General features: G+C 36.9%; 2 protein-coding genes across 7 annotated transcripts; both read left to right on the forward strand.

Moving 5' to 3' along the window:
* The first annotated feature begins 309 nt into the window (after window positions 1-309).
* jam2b (junctional adhesion molecule 2b) lies at window positions 310-9985 on the forward strand. Of its 2 annotated transcripts, none has more exons than XM_082175333.1 (10): window positions 310-1001; window positions 4141-4206; window positions 4298-4408; window positions 4877-5026; window positions 5309-5496; window positions 5674-5782; window positions 8198-8299; window positions 8418-8442; window positions 8551-8581; window positions 8692-9985. In XM_082175333.1, the coding sequence occupies exons 1-10, from the start codon at window positions 944-946 to the stop codon at window positions 8728-8730; spliced, it is 879 nt and encodes a 292-aa protein (XP_082031459.1). In that variant the 5' UTR covers window positions 310-943; the 3' UTR covers window positions 8731-9985. The 2 variants fall into 2 exon arrangements, with proteins under 2 accessions (XP_082031459.1, XP_082031458.1); XM_082175332.1 differs by having other exon boundaries at window positions 313-1001; window positions 8548-8581.
* An 85-nt stretch (window positions 9986-10070) lies between these two features.
* On the forward strand, window positions 10071-19413 carry gabpa (GA binding protein transcription factor subunit alpha). Of its 5 annotated transcripts, none has more exons than XM_082175328.1 (10): window positions 10071-11155; window positions 12227-12323; window positions 12454-12598; window positions 12696-12780; window positions 13097-13324; window positions 17304-17498; window positions 17597-17650; window positions 17841-17969; window positions 18385-18577; window positions 18717-19413. In XM_082175328.1, exons 2-10 carry the CDS (start codon window positions 12247-12249, stop codon window positions 18976-18978), a joined length of 1368 nt encoding a protein of 455 aa, XP_082031454.1. In that variant the 5' UTR covers window positions 10071-11155; window positions 12227-12246; the 3' UTR covers window positions 18979-19413. The 5 variants fall into 5 exon arrangements, with proteins under 5 accessions (XP_082031454.1, XP_082031455.1, XP_082031457.1 ...); XM_082175329.1 differs by having other exon boundaries at window positions 10071-10940; XM_082175331.1 differs by having other exon boundaries at window positions 10071-10936.
* The last annotated feature ends 19 nt before the right edge of the window (window positions 19414-19432 follow it).

The raw sequence follows: 19432 nt of genomic DNA on the forward strand, positions 1-19432 counted from the left end.
GCCATACTGAGGAAAGGAATACTGTGGATAAAGCAGCTGTCAAAAGTTTCACCCACAAGAGTGTGAGGTCTCAAAATCAACATCCATGAACAATGCATCCCTGTTCCTGAAACCTAAACCCACAGCAGTGCAAAACATCAACATATTATCTCTCTCGTGTTATCTTAATTGCACACGTGTGGATTCTTCTGAATTATGACAGACAAATTTATTGTATTAAGCCAAACATTTCCCTGAAAGGGCAGCTCATAAAACATGAAGCCAAACTGCAGGACTTCAGCACTTGCCATGAAATTACTATTGTAATCACAGTTTATACTGATAAATCATGTCTCAGGTTTGTGTTCAATAGAAGAAAGAAACTCACACAGGTTTGGAACAACATGAGGGTTAGTAAATTATGACAAAATTCCCCTTTTTGGGTGAACTACTTTACCTTGGGCTTGATCTGAAACTTAGTTTGAGTTTGCTTATATTGTTGTAACCCAAAAGTTTATTCAGTCATAGTAGCCTATTTACTTTTGACTAAACCAAAACCAAACCAAAGGTTCCAAATTTGATGCGATTTTATAGACAAAATTGTATTGTGCATATCACAAAACGCATAACTATAAAGTAAGTAAAATTATAGAAACATGTGGGAAAGATATAGCCTATTGTTTTAATTGGCCTAGTTTTACAGAAGTAACAATATCTATGTTTTGAAACTGTGGTTACCACGCTTGCCTATTAAAAACATGATAAGAAAGATCACAAGGAATTCGGTTTTTCAAGATTCATAAGACATATGTAAATATGTCGCTCATATGCAAAGCAAGGACACAACACATGTCTCAGGGCATCTGCGGCGTGCTCGCGCAGCGTTCTAACGAGAGCGCGCAAACCATCTTGAAGAACCTCCAAAGAGCGAGAAACACATCAGACTCTCCACGCGCCGGACAATATGAAGATGAGTACAACACACATACTAACCTTTCCCGCTCTTCTCATGCTGCTCTACAGTAAGTATATTGATGATGCCTGTTTTTCCTCAATATCCGATGCTCTTTATGTGGTGTGTAGTGTTCTGGACGTTTTTAAAGAAAGAATTTAGGATTCTAACTGAAATGGTGGGAACTCTGAGGGGTGAGTTGTAAAACACAGATCCTAACTTTCTACATTTAGCCCCGTTAATAATGATATATACAATTTTTGTTTAAATGCTTAAAAGTTATTTCAATTTTTACAAATAATATAAATATATGTTATGTATATATCATTATTATTTGTTTTATTTTTAATTTAATTACATGTTTTATTTTATTTGTGTCTTGACATGAATGATTGTGTGTGTGTGTGTGTGTGTGTGTATAGCCATTATGTAGACAAAATGTCCCCACAAATGTGGCAATGTCCAAAATCCTTGACCTTGTGGGGAAATGTTTTGGTCCCCATGAGGAAAACAGCTTATAAATCATACAAAGTGATGTTTTGGAAAATCTAAACATGCAGAACGTTTTCTGTGATGGGTAGGTTTACGGGATAGGCTACAAAATACATCATAAAATATGTATACAAAAATACAAAATAAATCATTACGCCTATAAAATAAAAATGTGTAAAAATTATGACAATGGAATGTCCCCATAAAACATGAAAACCCATGGTGTGTGTGTGTGTGTGTGTGTATACAGGTTTATATTACATTGTGGGGACCAAAAGTCCCCAGAAGGATAGCAAAACCTGAGATCAGCCAGTGGTATTTCCCCACAAGCGAAATAGATTAATAAACAAACTAAATCATATTTTTTGAAAATGTAAAAATACAGCAAGTTTGATGGGTAGGTTTAGGGGATAGAAGATACAATTTGTACAAGTATAAAAATCATTACGCTTATGGAGATAGCGAAACAGAGTTGCGTGTGTGTGTGTGCTTTTTTCAAAGAGAGATGGATGCTTTGAGGGTCTGGATAGAATGGGTGGGGGTCTTGTAAGACACTGTGTTTACACAAACTTCTTTAACAGCGTTTGAACACATGAGATCCTGAAGGTGATAAAATGTCTGTGAAGAAGCTGTCCAGATCTGAACTTCAGTCTGATGTGGCAGGGACCCTTTCATGTCGCTGATGCCCCTTGCCTGACTCCTTGTGTATTGGTCATTATCATGAAGATTATGGTTACCCGGCAAACCATGAGAAATGCTTGCTCCCACCCTAGAGAGATCTAAATATATGTTAACAAATTATGTAACAATTTACTTTTTGCATAGATGTTAAAAGAGTGATAAATGTAGCTGTAAAATGTTAGGTTAACACTGACTTTCATAACATTGATTGGCTTTATTCTGAGAACTTTCAGATCTCATGCCACTGAGTGCTAGGGTTGTTAAATACATTGTGGGGAGGTCTGTGATTTTAACTCTAGTCTTCTTCCAGCTGAAGGGGTTTTAAGTTACAGCAGCACAGTACGTCTTTGTATCTCCGGGTAAAAAGACCCTCCACACCTTTTCTCTCTCGTCTAATATGAAACTCAGTTCTTTTCTACAGGGCTATAGAAAGGGAGCTACACAGATACAATGAAAGTATTTCCCCTCACTTTCCCCAGAAGTGCCTGTTTTTCAGTGTGTGGAGGTTATCAGGTCTGGTTTGTGCTACCCCCCACAGCCAGACTGTGTCAGAAGAACATCCATCCATTACATAAATTCCTACACATCCCTGTTCCTGGCACCAACAGAGCAGGGAGTGAGTGTTAGTGAGGTTTCACAATTGAGGAAAAACTTAAAAACGTTTTAACTTCTCTTTACTCTATTCCTTATTTACTTAAATATTATATATATAGTATTGCTCAGGGGCATAATATAGAAAACTTGTAACACTTTCCTAAAAGGTTCCATTAATTAACAGTTAATGCATTAACTAACTTTAACAATGAGCAATACATTTGTTACAGTATATATTAATCTTTGTTCACGTTAATTAATAACTTTTCATTGTTAGTTCATGTTAGCTCAGGTCCATTAAGTATTATTAAAAGATGCAACCTTTGTTTTTAATAATGTATTAGTAAATGCTGTTTACAATAACTATTAGGCCTATTATTAATAAATGCTTTAGAAGTAATTTTCAATAGTTCATGTTCATTATTGTAGTAACTCAAGTTTAGAACCTCGTTGTAAAGTATAATCTAACATACACTCTTGATTAAATAAATCTAATTTAAAGGATTGTTTGTGATTACACTGTAAACAAATTTTTTTTGTGAATTTTACATAAAAAAAAACCCAGCAACTGTGGTTGCCAGAACTACTATTAAAAATGCAGAAGCAACAATTTAAGTTTTACACTTTAACTTTAACTTTAACTGAAATAATGTTAATATACCAAATCAAATCTGCCTTTTACCTTTATAGTATACCGACAACTGCCTTAAAGACACAGATGGTGAAGAGAAAACTATAAGAAGATACATAGTTATTTCAATGAATAACTATCAAATAAGAGCTGTGAACAAAGAGAATTCTGGAAATGTCAATTAATGTTTTTTCTCTCCAGTTATGACTTATTTTCACTTCCAAAAACTATAAATTGTATTTTACTGTAAAATTACATGAAATTTCCCATTAGATCTATTTCAGTTTTTCACCATATAGCCAGCTAAAGTAACATACCGTTCAACAATGAACAGCTTTTACTGTCAAAATTAGGATTTTTTTACTGTGTAAGTTAAGCTATATCAACAATGCATCACTCTTAAAAATAAAGGTTGCAAAGGTTTTTCTTTATTTCACAGCAATGCCATAGAAGAACCGTCTTTGGTTCCCCAGAGAAACTTTCAGTGATCAGTTCTTAAAAGAACCTTTTTTTTTTTTTTTTTTCTCAGTGTGAAGAACATTTTATAATCTAAAGAACCTTTTATTTGGATTTTAAAGGTTGTTCATGAAAACCATTAGTGCCAATAAAGAACCTTTATTCTTAAGTGGCAGAATTTCAATTCATCCTCAGTAAAAAAACAAAACCTTTATGGGGCAAACATATAATGGTTCTCATAGTCTTTCATTGTAGGTGGATTTGTTTTTTCTACAAACTAAGTTTGCTATTATAAAAATGCTGTGGGAGTGTGTTCAAACATATTCATGTGTCTGTTTGTATCTTTATCCTCCAGTTCCTAGCTCAGATCCTGTTACTGTGACGACAAGCAAAGCAAAAGTGGAAGTACATGAAAACACAAGTAAGTTCTTTAGTCTTCAGATAATCAGCTGGACGTGTTTAAAAGCTTTCAGACCATATTGATTTTACACTTTTATCTGTTCTTTCCAAAGATGCTGTCCTTTCCTGTGAGTTCAGGACAGAGAAAGAAACAAACCCACGTGTTGAATGGAAGAAGAGAGGCAAAGAGGTTTCATATGTTTATTTTGATGGCGATTTTACAGGTTTGTTGTTGTTTATTCCCTTATCTCTCTTATTTGTATATAGCTTTAGATTAGATATTTTATTAAATCTTTTAAGAGGAAAAGTGTCATTCACACCACTTGTGGCACCAAATGACATTCTGTTTGGTGCGGTCACATCTGCGAAATTTCTGTGAAATTTTACGAGCAAAAAAGGTTAATTGTCAGTAGTGTAATGATTATGTATGAAGCTCACACAGAAGTCACTTTAAAACCAAGCAGTTTTTTTTTCGGTCGATGCTGAACCCATTGCAAAATCTGTGTGGGGAAATCTTTCACCCTCATGTGAAACTTCTGATCGCACAGATTCCTATTGAAATGACTAGATTTCGTCCACGAAACCCTGCCAAGCAATTGTAAATGTGACTGCACCTTTTTGAACAATACTTTCATTCACATACAGTATGTTTTTTTCTTCAGAATGTTCTGACTTACTCTCACCATTAACAGGTGGATTTAAGAGCCGTGCGTCCATCGACGGGGCAACAATGACCCTCCGTGGTGTCACACAGAAAGACTCGGGAGTGTATCATTGCGAAGTCACAGCCCGCCAAGACAAAATCAAGCTGGGGGAGGTCACCGTCACCCTCATTGTGCTTGGTGGGAATGAAAATCTTGTGCACTTATTTTCATTATTTACATGTGCAGCAAATGGTACACTCTTAAAAATAAAGTTTCCCCCCAAAAAAAGAAGCATTTTCACAGCGATGCCATAGAAGAACAATTTTTTGGTTCCCCAAAGAACCTTTCAATAAACAGTTCTTAAAAGAAAAAAAATTTCTAAGTCTGAATAACCTTTATTTTTAAGAGTGTATTCATAACTCCTTGTCTTAAACATAACCTTTCTGTCAGTGAGCAGTATGATCTGTCTTACATGGACAGTGCCGCCACATGCGCCGTCATGTGAGGTTCCTGAAAAAGTCATGAAAGGATTTTCTGCGGAGCTCCACTGTAAAGACAAACTCAGCGTTCCTGCTGCCACCTACAGCTGGTACAAAGACAACAAACCACTTAACACTGGCAAGCCCGCTGAAATCAACTACACCCTGGACCCCAAAACAGGGACTCTGGTTGGTGTAGTGCTATAATCTCTTTCCATCACATGGGCAAACGTTTTGATCAAAACATTGAACTTCCCGTAGCCTTTTCCCTTGACTGCTAACAAACGCTGCTTATTGTTTGTCTTTGATGCATTTATGGCATATGTGATTTATATACACTGTTTCTTTTCCTTTGCTTTTGAACAGAAATTCAAGACGGTATCAAAATCTGATGAGGGTCAGTATCGATGTGAGGCATCCAATGGAGTGGGGGCACCCAAAAGCTGTGCAGGCCAGCATATGAAGATAACTGAATGTAAGTTAATTACAAATTGGTAATTTAAAGAAATCAATTATACATGATCTTTTGAAATATTGTTAACATTATGAAAATGTACAAAGAGGGCATTTAGATCAAAGATTTAGATCACACATTTAGATCAGATGAGAATCTTGCGCTGTCCAGTGTTACACTCACTTATACTGACATGCACCTACTGGCGTGAGTCCGTGCAGCATCATGCTCAAATAAAGGCTTACAGTAACGGACGCGACTGTTAAAAAGTTATTCGTGGTGACCTATGATAGATTTATTTAGTGTCTTTCCTAGAATGGGCAGTTTGTGACTTTGCGAGATAAACAACATAAAGTAGCACTGGTATTACAAAACATTCAGTGTCACATGCCAATCAAATACAGACGTGACACAAATAACACGTTTGATAAAATATTACTGACTTTAATGCATATTTAAAATATCACAAAATTAGTCTATTTATTTAATATTTTGTGTCACAATTACGTCAGTATAGGTGCTCGATTCATCTGTCAGTCACTACTGGAGGTGTCACAACACACGGCGACATGTTCTGTGACTCGGTGTCAGTCAGGTGTCGTGTGAGTGTCAGTGTGTCGCGATAATGTCAGTGACACATGCCACTATCCACTGGCACATGCCAATGAAGACCGGATGTGCTAATAAGCATAGTGACATGTGCCATTGGCTTCTGTGCATCAGATGCTATGTCATTTAATGTTAAAACTGCTACTGGTACTGGCTGGCATCTACACAACCGTTCAAAAGTTTGAGGTCAGTAAGACATTTTTTGGGGGAAAGAAAATAAGAAATTAAGACTTTTATTTAGCAAGGATGCAATAAATTGATCAAAAGTGACAGTATAGACATTTATAATGTTGCAAAAGTCTTTGAACTTTCCTGAAAACAATGTATCACAAAACTGTTTTGAACACTGGTAATAATAAGAAATGTTTCTTGAACACCAAATAAGCATATCGTCACCTTCCTAAAATAATTGCCCAAGTCATTTTTTCAGGTTTCTCAGAAAACACAAAAAACTGAACCAATAATTGAGGTTGAGTAGATTTTCGTTCTTCTTGATGCAGCTGCCATCTTGAAAAGCTTGTAAAATTGCCTCAGTCTCATTGTCTTTTTGACTTAAGTCACTTTTGACTTAAGTTTGACAGCTTAAGTCACACTCTTGACATAGGCCATTATACTACAGGGGTAGAATTGCATGATCTGTTCAACTGAGGATGTGGGCGATTTTACCAGAGGTGGCCAGCATCATGAGGAGATGACTTATGCAAAATAATATTTTTTGTCAAAAAATGTCTTAGGCTATTATTTTAGGAAGGTGACGATATTGAAATATTGGAGACTGGCGTAATGGCTGCTGAGAATTCAGCTTTGCCATGACAAGGATAAATGACATTTCAAATTTGAAATGTATAATTTTTCACAATATTGTTTTCTTTTTCTTATTTCTATTTTTGAATTGTGGTGTTTGGGATAATTTTTACCCCTGCAAAAACATATTGTAGTGTAGGGGAGAGCGAGGCACAACCCAACACTTTTTTAACTTTGTCAGTTTGTATAAATCCACTTGTTGTTAAGAGAATACATTTTTTCCCACATTAATTTCCCACATGTCTAGTACAATTATGTGATTTTGTTTCATTAATACAGTGTATACTTTTTTCTTGATTTACCCTGAAAGAATGGAAGTGAAATGTGACAACATGCCCCATAGGTGGGGTACATTGTAACGTGAGGGGCACATTGTAACATGACCATATGTCAGATTAAAATGTTATCTGATCTAATCAAAAAAATATACAGGACAAACTAAAACATTTTGTCAATAAAATACAATTAATAACTTTTTCATGTAAAATATCTTTATTCACAATTTTCTCATGGTTTCTCAATAGAATTCATAAAAGTATTGAATAGAATAGCATAGTTCTAATAGGGGCACATTGTAACGTAATGTTGTACCATGCCCCACCTGTGCAATTGGGATTTAAACCCGGCAAGTGTCTTCTGCTGGTATCTATCTCAACTGTTAAATAACAGATTGGCGATTAAGATAATATCAGTTTTGTCTTTTTAAATAAACCCAAAAAACAGAGATAAAAAATTAACTTCAGTAAGAAATTTACTTTTGCTATGGTTAAATAAATGTTCAGGGATATCTTCCAAAGATTTTTTTATTTTGGCCCAATTTTTTCTTTATATAGTGTTGATATGGGAACAAATAAATACACTAAGTTTCGTCATGCTTGCATGTGTGGAAAGTTTTAAACCATGTGTGTTACAACTAGCCCTGCATTAGTTTGTGCCCCGCTCTCTTCTAATAGTTTTGATATTTAAATAAAAAGTGCATTATTATGACCCCTTTGCATATATGTTTGACATGCTCTGTTGCAGTTGAGCTCAACATGGCAATAGTTATAGCATTAGAAGTGGGAGCGTTCCTGTTGCTTCTCTCGTGCTGTGTGTCCATCTGTCTGTGCTGTCGACGCCGCCGCAGTGAGTGATACTTCATTCAAAACAGTATATGGGCTGTTGGGGAACTTACTATACCTGTTTATGAACCCAAATGTGTCTTGTCTTCATCTACTAACATAAGTCTTGCATTTACCAACAGAGAATAAAGGAGAGACAATACAAAGGTAAGTCTTTTTGCAGGACTTTTTAATGCACTCTAATCTATAAGAATAAAACATAACAGTAACAGACCATTTGAAACAACATGGTTATTTCTCTTCACTTTTCAGTAGAACAAAGACCAACTGTAACCCTCCAACAGATGTAAGTCTTAAAGTTTCATATTTATAACTTAATAGTCAAATGATACAGTAATGACACTTCTGTTTATAATAATGGCTGGTCTTCATCAGAATGTTCATCTCTCTCCTCAGCCGAGACGCTACAAACATACACAATCCTTTGTGCTTTGAAGAGTGTGCACATTTTGGACAGCACCATGCTGACAGAAGTGAATTCAATTGACCTCAAAGGCTAGAGAATGAAATATTACATCAAATACGCCTCTATATCTCTGCTTTGCTCTAAAGGGCCATGAGAGCAGAAACACGCCCCCTGGTGGTGAGATCTGATTACAGCTGAACAATCCACAACAGACCTAAAGTTAATCTCTGCTGTTACTCTTCTACTACTGTAAAAAGCTTTTTTTTGGATACTGCGTATTATTGTAATATTATTTTGACTTTGGACTACCTAGTGTTTATAGATACTGTACAAATGTTGCACTATTTTATGCCAGATTTGTCCAACACAGGTTACAGGCAATGGTTTCAATCACCAAGCCACTGAGCATAAAGGGCCGACTGCAGATGTGATGGTCCACTTGATTTGAGCGGAAACAAGCTTGACTTGTCTCAGGATGTCTCTAAAGTCTATTAATCATCATACAATCAATGTTCAGTAGAATGTTAATCACATTTACCTTGCTGTGTTTTTTTTTTTCATGTTTCAATAAGTGTCATCAGTTGTCTGATGATAGGTATTTCTCAATGAGAGAGAGAGAGAGAAAAAAAAAAACATTTACAGTCATGTTATTCAAAAACCTGTATGAGTTCTTTTTTTTCTGTTAATCAAAAAAGAAGATATTTTGAAGAACTGGCTTTCACTGTATGGACAAACAACCGAGACATTTCTCAGAATATCTTCTTTTACATTCCACAGAAGAAACAAAGTCAAATTGGCTTGGAACAATAGAAGTGAGGCTACATGATGACAGAATTTTCATTTTTTTTAGGGTGTACTATTTGTAGCGTGCACAGAAAGCCAAGAGACAGAAAATTCCTTTCAGCAACTTCGTACTTTTTGTTTTCTCAGATCTGCACACTTCTCTTTTAATAACAGAAGCAGTTTCAACCAATCTAACACTTTTCACTAGTGATAACCAAACAATCCACCATAGACAACACTACACTATACCTTTAACATCTAGACAGAGTTAAACAATGTGTTTGAGCTTATTTAATGGTTTGGTTTAGCTGATTTGTGGCTCAAATGAACCAACGTCACCAAAAACTAGATGTTTTTTTGGTCTTTTGTTACATTATCTGTTATGTAAAATGAAGCAAATGCAAAATTCAGACTTCACTGCAATATCTATTCCTCTTTTTTACACAGAATAAATTACTTCAGCATACAATTTCATTGTTAAATAAAGAAATACACAAATCAGTTTTACAATTTGTTTATTTAATCATTGGTTTCAAGACATCGATAAAAGTCACATCCAAAATCAGTTTTATACAACAGGGTGAGACATTTCTCTGCTGGGAACATTTACTTTAAGTGTCACAGGACTGTAACGTTAGTATCAATCAGCTTGTGAAAAATTCTAAACACTTTATAATATGTGCTTTATTCGCCAAATTTGCAAACAAGGAATTTGTTGTGTTTACAGGAGCACTCGAGAACATACATACATAACGCAAGATAATAGACAGAACAATTAAATAAGTAGGATAAAGAATAAAATAAATAGGCCTACCTACAAAAACAGTACTACAGGCTACATAAAGATGGAGTAAATAGAAGTCTGATTTCCAGATGTGCACATTATGCAATGTATACACAACTGTATAAATATACTTTTACAAGTGTCCAATAATATCTGCGTCGATTTTCACACTTCGGACACTGAGAAAGTCAACACCTTCTGATTCTGCTGCTGGCTGTTATTTAGTACAACTAATCAAATAAATACCCATATGTATTATGATATATTGTGGAAAAACTGAACAGAGCGGGGTGTACATGTTGCTGTCAGTGGGCAGCGAGGCCTCAAGCTCATCCCCGCCCCCAATGCAATGTTGACCAAAAACCAGCATGAACGTTCGCTCAACTTATTAGCACACACTAAACTATAGCCCTTGACACACAGCTTTAGTCCGAAAAACTCCAACACAGCACTTACTGAACGGGATAAAGAGGTACGTTGGGCCGCGATACTAATTTATCTGAAATAAACGCGGACAGAAATAAGAATGTTACAAGTGTGTGAGGTTATAAGCGTGTCAGTTTTCCCGCTTTCTGCGTGAGCTAACTGTTAGCATCCTGGGGGTAACAGAGCTAGCTGGAGTGCTAACAGAACTGACAATAACCCAGCCCTCTCACACCCGACAAACAGTAGGTAAAGATATCAGTATATTTTATTCTGGATCTTTTAAAATATAACTTTTTTTATCGAGAGATGTTGTTTATGTTTATACCTCGGTCGTAAAAAACAGATGCGTGAGTTTTGGTGAAAGTTAGCGCGAGCTGTTCGCTTGAGCATATATTCAGTTCAACCAGGCGTGTCTCTCTGTCTTTCGTCAGCATACGCTAAGCAGCTAACAAAGAGGCCAGGTATACATACATATTCCATTCATGATTGTACCTTTCGTAGATATTATATTCCGCATAATTAAACACCGTGATGTTTCCGTTCGTTTCTTCAGTCGCACGGCTGTTTTCGGAAGTCTTGTCAGCCGCCGTGACTTCGGCCAGGATTTCCGGCTGCTTTTACATCTGCCCTTCTCTTGTTTTGTTTCCGTTTCTTCCATTTCCGTTTTAACTTTCCAGAATCAAAAGTCTTGATGTGTAGCTACCCCTGAAAGTTTTAGAAGTTTTAAAAAGTCGTCTTTTACGCCCAATTCTGCGGTTATATTACGAAACCCAAAAGCATTCCAACATGGCAACTGCGTTTGTATGGATTCGAGCGTCGTCTTCCCACCCAGTCGCTTGTGGAAATTATATTAATGAAATTATGCGTTTAAATCTACACACTAAAATAAAAATTGGATTGACCAAATGAATGGCATTTATTTAATAATAAGCGCGTCTCTTTTGTTTAATAAGAGTGCTAATGCAGGGAAAATGTCATGGTGGGCCTCTACTCTAGCAAAGCCTCGGTGTTGCGTGAGAGTTTATGAGACTTCAGAGACTTCTTTAACAGTGCGTTAAGCCGACCATTTTGTGCCTTTTGGCTCACATTTAGATGTTTTATAACCTAACTGTTCATTAAAATGCCAGAAATTATTTTAAATAAACGTTTATTTACAAGATTATAAGTATGAGATAATTTGGTTACACTTTACAATAAAGTTTTATTTGTTGCCGTTAGTTACCATAAACTAACAACGATGGAATCTTATACACTGCAGCATTTATTAATCTTAGTCAATGTTTGCTAATACATATGTTAACTAACATGGAAAAAAAGTAATAATTGTATTTTTATTAACTATAAATTAAACAAAGACTAATAAACACTCAAAAAAAAAATCAAATGTGTTGTTAGTTCATGTTAGCTAATGCATTAAATAATATTAACAAAGGAGGCCTTATTGTAAAGTGTTACTGATAATTGTACACTTTCTTGTGATTAAATGAATTGCAAAAAAATATTTTGTCTTTTTTTATGCATTTGCTTCATAGTTGGACAAGGAGTTGTAGGGATGTCAAAAAGTGAGACAGAGGAGATGATTGAAATTGAGATTGATGGACGGGAGAAACAGGAGTGTTTAGAGGAAGGGTAAGTGATTTCTCTATCTTTCTCATACTTTTTTCCTCTTTATGTGATATGTTTTGAGGAAGCATCTCATTGAGCAATGTGTATCTTGTGCCTGTGAACTTATCTTTTTTTTTTTGTGACCAAATGTCAGGATTGAGGAGCAAACCATCACAGCAGCTGAACTGATTACTCAAGACATTGACATCAATGAGCCGATCGGTAACCTAAAGAAGTTACTGGAGCCTCGTCTTCAGGTCCCGCTGGATGGATATGACATTTGTCTGCAGGACATCCTAGTATGTGCCTCTGTATAATGTAAACTTATTTGAGCACACTCATTGTATTTATTGGCTGAGCTCTTCACTCCCTGTCTCCGCTCCTTTTCTCATGTAGCTGCATCCTGATCACAGCCTGTTCGATCAAGGAGTGAAGACAGATGGCACAGTACAGCTCAGCGTGCAGATTGTCACGAAACAGGGTAACAGTTTACAATGATCTTGTATTGCTGTTGGACAAATCTGAACTTGTCAACATACCCTTTAGACAACTGAAAATATTTGGTTAGTTGACATGTCCTGCGGTGTGAGCACTTTGCTAATTTTTTTTATAATTATGCATGCAGCTTTTATGAGCCCATATTGATTGAGAGGCTACATTAATATTTGTACTTTAAAAAATTCTGAAAGGATCATTTACATTGAACAAGTGAAGGCAAAAAGACAACTACCCATTTACAGCAAAAACAAAACAAAAAACAATACTTGACCTCCTTGTGTGTGTGTGATCTGTTTTAGGTGAAGAGAAATTGAATATTCTGGAGATCGTGAAACCAGTGGAGACTGTGGAGGTGGTGATTGATCCAGACGCGGCTGCTGGCGAGGAAGCCCATCTGGTGGAGGACGGACATGTGATTGCAGTAGAGCGAGCCTCCATTCCTGATGAGACTTCAGAGCAGGTGACCCGCTGGGCGGCCGCATTGGAAGGCTACCGAAAGGAGCAGGTTCGACTGAACATTCCCTATGGTGAGTAGTCCGTTGATATTAACGTGTTTCAGAGTTAAATGTAATTTTAAAAAAAAGATTTAGGGTTGGTAAGACTTTTTAAAATGTGTAAAGTCTCTTAAGCCTGGTTTATACTTGCCTCGTCCGCACAAGTGCAAAAAAAATTACGTCACCACAGTGTGGGCAGTCGTGTACGTTGACTGCACAAGACCCCATTTCGTGTGTATGTAACTTTCCGCTCGGCTCCGCAATATTGATAAAAAAAAATCGTAATTGGATTATAATCCAAAATCGTTCAGTCCTAATAAAAACAAACATCATCACGTGTGTACCTTACTACTTCCCACCTCTGCTTCCTAATGGTTTAAGAGGACAATTACTCTGAGTCGCCCCCTGTCGTTTAAAATAATAGTGCACTACAACGTGTCAAGTATAGACGCCTCGTCCATTTGGGGAGGTGCGCGCTCAGTCAGCGGATACTCGCGATGGGGAGCCACGCAAAAGTATAAAGACTTTATGCTCACCAAGGCAGTATTTAGTTGATCAAAAATACAGTAAAAACAGTAATTTTGTGAAATTTTTACAATTTAAAATATCTATATTTTTTCTATTTTAATATATTTAAAAGGGGTCATGAACTGCATTGTTTTATTGTTTTATGATGTTCCCTCGGGTGCATTTATAATGGTAGTTAGATTTTTTTTTTTACATCAAACAATTTCATAATTTTTCCTACCCTGATTTTAGCCCTCTGATTTGAACGCTCTGTTTGAAGGGTTGTGTCTGCTTTGAGACTTAAAGCCCATGTTGCAGGTTAGAGTACCCAGTAAGCCAATGTATAGAAAAATAATGTAGGAACTATATTTAAATATAAACATATACTTATAAAACGCTATTTAGGCTTCTGGAGTCGTTTTTGTGAGAAATTTTTACTTCCGCATTTGAAAACCGCCGAACCGGAAGTGACGTAACATGAGGTAGAGCGGTCAAAGTAAACAATAGGAAAGCAATGGATCGCCATGACAGCTCGGAAAGCTGGGGGAATTGTAGCCTAAATGTTTACTCGTATGTCGTATGATATATATATATATATATATATATATATAACGTATATATAATTCATATATATGATGATATCATATAATTATGAGCCTGAAATGAAGCCAAGTGAGAAGGACAGGCCAGGGTTAGACAGAACAACGGTGAGTTGTGGTGTGAGGAGAACAGGGCGAGAGAACAGTGTTAGCTTATAGATGTATTCACGTTAGCCGACGATATGTACAACACTATGCTCAGATCATAATACTGTACAGATTATTATCATCATGTATCAGGCAATAGCAAAGCTAGTACTTAGACCCTTACCTGCATGTGTTATGTGTGTCAGCCATTAGGAGACAGTTTCCAGAGGAAGAGGGACTTTATAAAGGCTTTGAATTGACCCATTTGGTGACGATGAATACAAAAAATGATCACAATCACAACTGTCTTACTGTACAAAAACTTTATATGTAGAAACAGCCAACACAAACATTAAAGTCGGTTTTTACAGATTGAAAATGAATTATAGAACATAATATATTATATTTATAATAATAATAGTGTCTTCTGCAGACTAATAACAAACACATAAATGCAGTACATTACAAGTTTATGTAGGATATGTTAATTAATTAAATTAAGACAAGGCACATTTTGTAAAACAGATGTACAATGTCTGACGGATCCGTGAGCGTCATGTTTCCCGCCGGCGGCTGAACCACATGCTGATGGCGGACCGTCACCGCGGGCGACCCGATGAAGGAGCCGGGACAGTGTCCACATATCGCCGGGATTATAATCATCCGGTCTATAGTGAACGCTACGCACTACCGCGTTATTCAAAGCAGAAGCAGAAGTGAAGTCCCGTCTCTTACCCGGCACAAAACGCACACAGGCACGGAAGATCGCACCGTCCTTTTATTCGGAAACCTGTGGACTCGATGTCCTGACAGGCCATAATTCACAATCATTTACCACGACGATGATTAATTGAAATACAATAAGCACCGAAAACACACTGAATCATGACCGCTCCAACTGAATACCAACCTATCTCTGCACTGAGCGAACGCAGAGCCAAACGACTACCTCATGTGGCGTCATATGACGCGATGGTGAAAAAAAGCCTTTTTTCAACACGGTCAAGGAAACTGTCACGTTTTCTATTAAATTTGTGCCCTTATGTCTTGCAAAACAATTTTTAATCCTGCATTTACTTTTCATATGGTATTTTCATACAAGGTTATATTAATAAAAAAAAAAAAAAAAAACCTGCAACATGGGCTTTAAGTGTAAACGCCCACTGCTGTGATTGGCTAACATCTTTGCATATGAAATAGCTAAGTATTACATGTGATTATAGCATTATATTTAGATCTATGGCATTATATTTAGATTGTGGTATGAAAGTTGCAGTGATGAGCATTTAGCCGATCACAGATATGTTGGACGCATGAATGCAGTGATCTCATCATTCATTGCAACTCGATTTTTGCACACTAACGATTGCTTTCATCATAACTGACAGTGCAAACACAATGTAAATAAGAGATTCATTGATTATAACAGGAGTTTTGTTCGATTGACAGCTCCAGCCATTGTAAAGGGAGTGTTCTTTGATCCTTTTCTATGTATAATTTAATCACAGTTGAAATAACAGAATATTTTCATCCTACTAAGAGAAACAATGTGAAGCTGACCGTTTAGTCACTGGTTTGATTTACTGACACAGACAAAGAACTTCTGACTGTAGCTACATGAAACATTACCTATCAGAAATCACTGGTTACAGATCAGGCAGTGGAATTAACACTGTTACTTGCATGTTGTCGCGTTACTGTCGAGTCCATATCATAAAACTCTGTTTGCAAAGCCTGCGCTGAAATTGCGACTGATTTACCAAATTATCCACTGTGAAATGTACTGAATACAAATAAATAATGCTCAACTGAGACATTCACATTGTCGAAAATAAATAACCACTTTCCTAGCATTAGGATCCCTTGGAAGGTAATGTTATTTTTAGTCCATTAATCCTGTATCACTCTTCTCTTCTCATCATCTCACTAACACACCAGTGGGCGGGGCCAAAGTTGCAATGATGAAGTGGGCGTTGATTTTCTTCTGTAGAGGTGGTCTTTCACCTATAGATAGGCACATTCCACAATGAGTCGTTCTCTGGGCTTGGTTAGAGTAAAAGCTGTTTTTGGACTAACAAGGAAGTTTTCAGTTCTGAAACTTGCAGGATATTCTTTTATAGTATGATGATCTCTTATTTATCAAAAGTTTCTCAGTTCATGATCCCTTTAAAAATTTAATTAATTCCTGAATTTTTAGCAGCCATTACTTCTGTCTTCAGTGTCACATGATCCTTCGAAAATCATTGCAATATGCTGATTTGGTGCTCAAGAAACTTTTCTTAATGTTGAAAACAGTTGTTCTGCTTAATATTTTTGTGAAGACCATGATAAAAAAATGTCAGGACTTTTTTATGAATAGAAAGTTTAAAAGAACAGCATTTATTTGAAATATTTTGTAACATAAATGTATTTGCTGTCACTTTTGATCAATTTAAAGTGTCCTTGCTAAATAAAAGTAAAAATGTATTTCTTTAAAAAGAAAAACAACAAAAAAACTTATGGACCCAAAATTTTTAACACTAATTAGTGTATGTATTTATTCTAAATAATGAGATGCTTCATGAAATCTGAAATGACAAGGAAATTGTGAAAGGAATCATGAAACAATTAATTGGTGCAATTAATAGCAAGTTTACATCTGAAAATAGGTCAGGAATTGTATTTTTAGATAAGAAATGAATTTGAAAATAAATTTACTATAATAAAATTTAATTAGTAAATGTTGCAATGTATTGTCATTGTCGGATCATTGCATTTTTACACCTTTAGTCAGCAACAGAGTAAAGCCATCTGATGAGGTTTGTGTGTCTTTATGTCAGACCCGGTGCAGTGGACAGCAGATCAGGTGATCCACTGGGCAGTTTGGGTTATGAAGGAGTTTGGGATTGAGGAAATGGAGGTTGGTGGCATTCACATCCCCGGCCGCCAGCTCTGTGCTTTTAGCCAGGATGAGTTCCTCCAGAGAGTGCCTAGCGGAGAGATCCTGTGGAGCCACCTGGAGCTTCTACGGAAGTGTAAGTTTCACAAAGGAAAGAGTGTGTGTGGTGTGTATTCTCAAATGCAACCACAATATTTTTTAGCCAATTTTCAATCTTTGTAATGCTCTGTGCAGATGTACTTGCAAGTCAGGATCAGGGTCAGGAAGCAACAGTCACCATTGATCAACGTGAGTATCTGTAGATCCTGAATCTTCAACAAAAGCACTTTTTGACTACCTTCTTGAGTAACACTTTATATAACCTGCACATGACTGTTGCTTAAAGGGCAGTTTTGTGTCTCTAGGCAACACTTAAGCTTTTCGATGAAAGGAGCATGTGTTGGTCTTCTGGGTAACACAGTTTCTTGATATTCTCCAGCTGTGCAGATCATTCCTGCCCCAGTGCAGCAGGCCACACCCACAGCCATTAAGGTGATGAAGCACAACAAAACACCCCGAGCCCCCCGGATCTCAGGAGAGGAGCGCAGCTCGCCTGGCAACCGCACAGGTACATACAAACACTGTGTAAAAGCGCAGGTTTATCAATATTATCATGCTTATTTGAAATAAATTAATCTAAGTGGTGTAAATGCATGTAATTTTTCAGTATAAATTGTTAATATATTAAATATTATACAATATCATCTAATATATTGATGATGAAATTAGTAAGTAATCTTTGAAATGCTACCTATATATCAATGAAATGGAGGACCGAAACTATCCGATTTATAAGCAATTTCCTCTTCCTGTCATTCCAAATTCAACATCCTGTGGCGTGTTCAATTCAAATCGCAAATCAAGAATTTAATGGAAGCCTTAAATTCTAAATTTGCCCAACCCTCATACTAAGAAAAATACCATGCACAACTCTTAATAAATGATTTTTGAGTTGATTATTATTGTGTTGTGTGACCTCTCAGGTAATAACGGTCAGATTCAGCTGTGGCAGTTTCTCCTGGAGCTGCTGACGGATAAGGACTCTCGGGACTGCATTTCCTGGGTGGGAGAGGAAGGCGAGTTCAAACTCAATCAGCCTGAGCTGGTAGCTCAGAAATGGGGTCAACGCAAGAACAAGCCCACCATGAACTATGAGAAACTAAGCAGAGCTCTCAGGTGCATTTCATTTCCTTTCTGTAGTTTAGGTGCTTTTGAAGAGATGCAACTAGTTATCAGCAATATATCTTTTTTTTTTTTTATTGTTTTATATCATATAAAACTTCAACAAAAACACTATCTTGTCTCCTCTCTACAGGTACTACTATGACGGAGACATGATCAGCAAAGTGCAGGGTAAGCGCTTTGTCTACAAGTTTGTGTGCGACCTGAGGACTCTGATTGGATACAGCGCTGCAGAGCTCAACAACCTGGTGACGGAGTGCGAACAGAAGAAACTCGCCCGAGTTCAGTTGCACGGCCTTGGCCAGCCCGTCAACACAGTCACGCTGGCCACCGCCACAGGGCAGCCCGTCACCACAGTCACTCTGGCTGCAGCAACTTTAGATAAAGACAGTTGAGGAGGGCGTGGCTAGCCAATCAGGAGACAAGTTTAAGATGGGAGGAAATCGGGTTAAACCTTTGACTTTGGGCAGGGAGGGAGACAGCGGGTTTGTAAGCAGATGTGCGCTTTGTTATGAGTGTGTATGTGTGTTTGCGTGTCCTTAAAATGCTTAAGAGAGCGAATGTGTGCGTTTGTGTGAGATATAAGAATAGATGATCATGTATGAGCTTTCAGTTTTTGTATGCTTGTTCTCTGACTGCAGGGTTGCATCGGCTATATTTCCATTGTATATACTCTATGTTTTTGATAGCCATGTGGGCAGTGTATTTTGATATTTTCCATTTGTAAAGGATCTTTTCTTTTTTATTTTTGAGCATCCAATACCCTCAAGGTGAGGTACTTTTTACTGTCCACCAGAGGGCAATAAAGAGACAGTTGGTTTTTGAATTGATCAAGTCTTGCATAATGCA

This window comes from Leuciscus leuciscus, assembly GCF_965113295.1.
Source record: "Leuciscus leuciscus genome assembly, chromosome: 7".
NCBI lineage: Eukaryota > Metazoa > Chordata > Actinopteri > Cypriniformes > Leuciscidae > Leuciscus > Leuciscus leuciscus.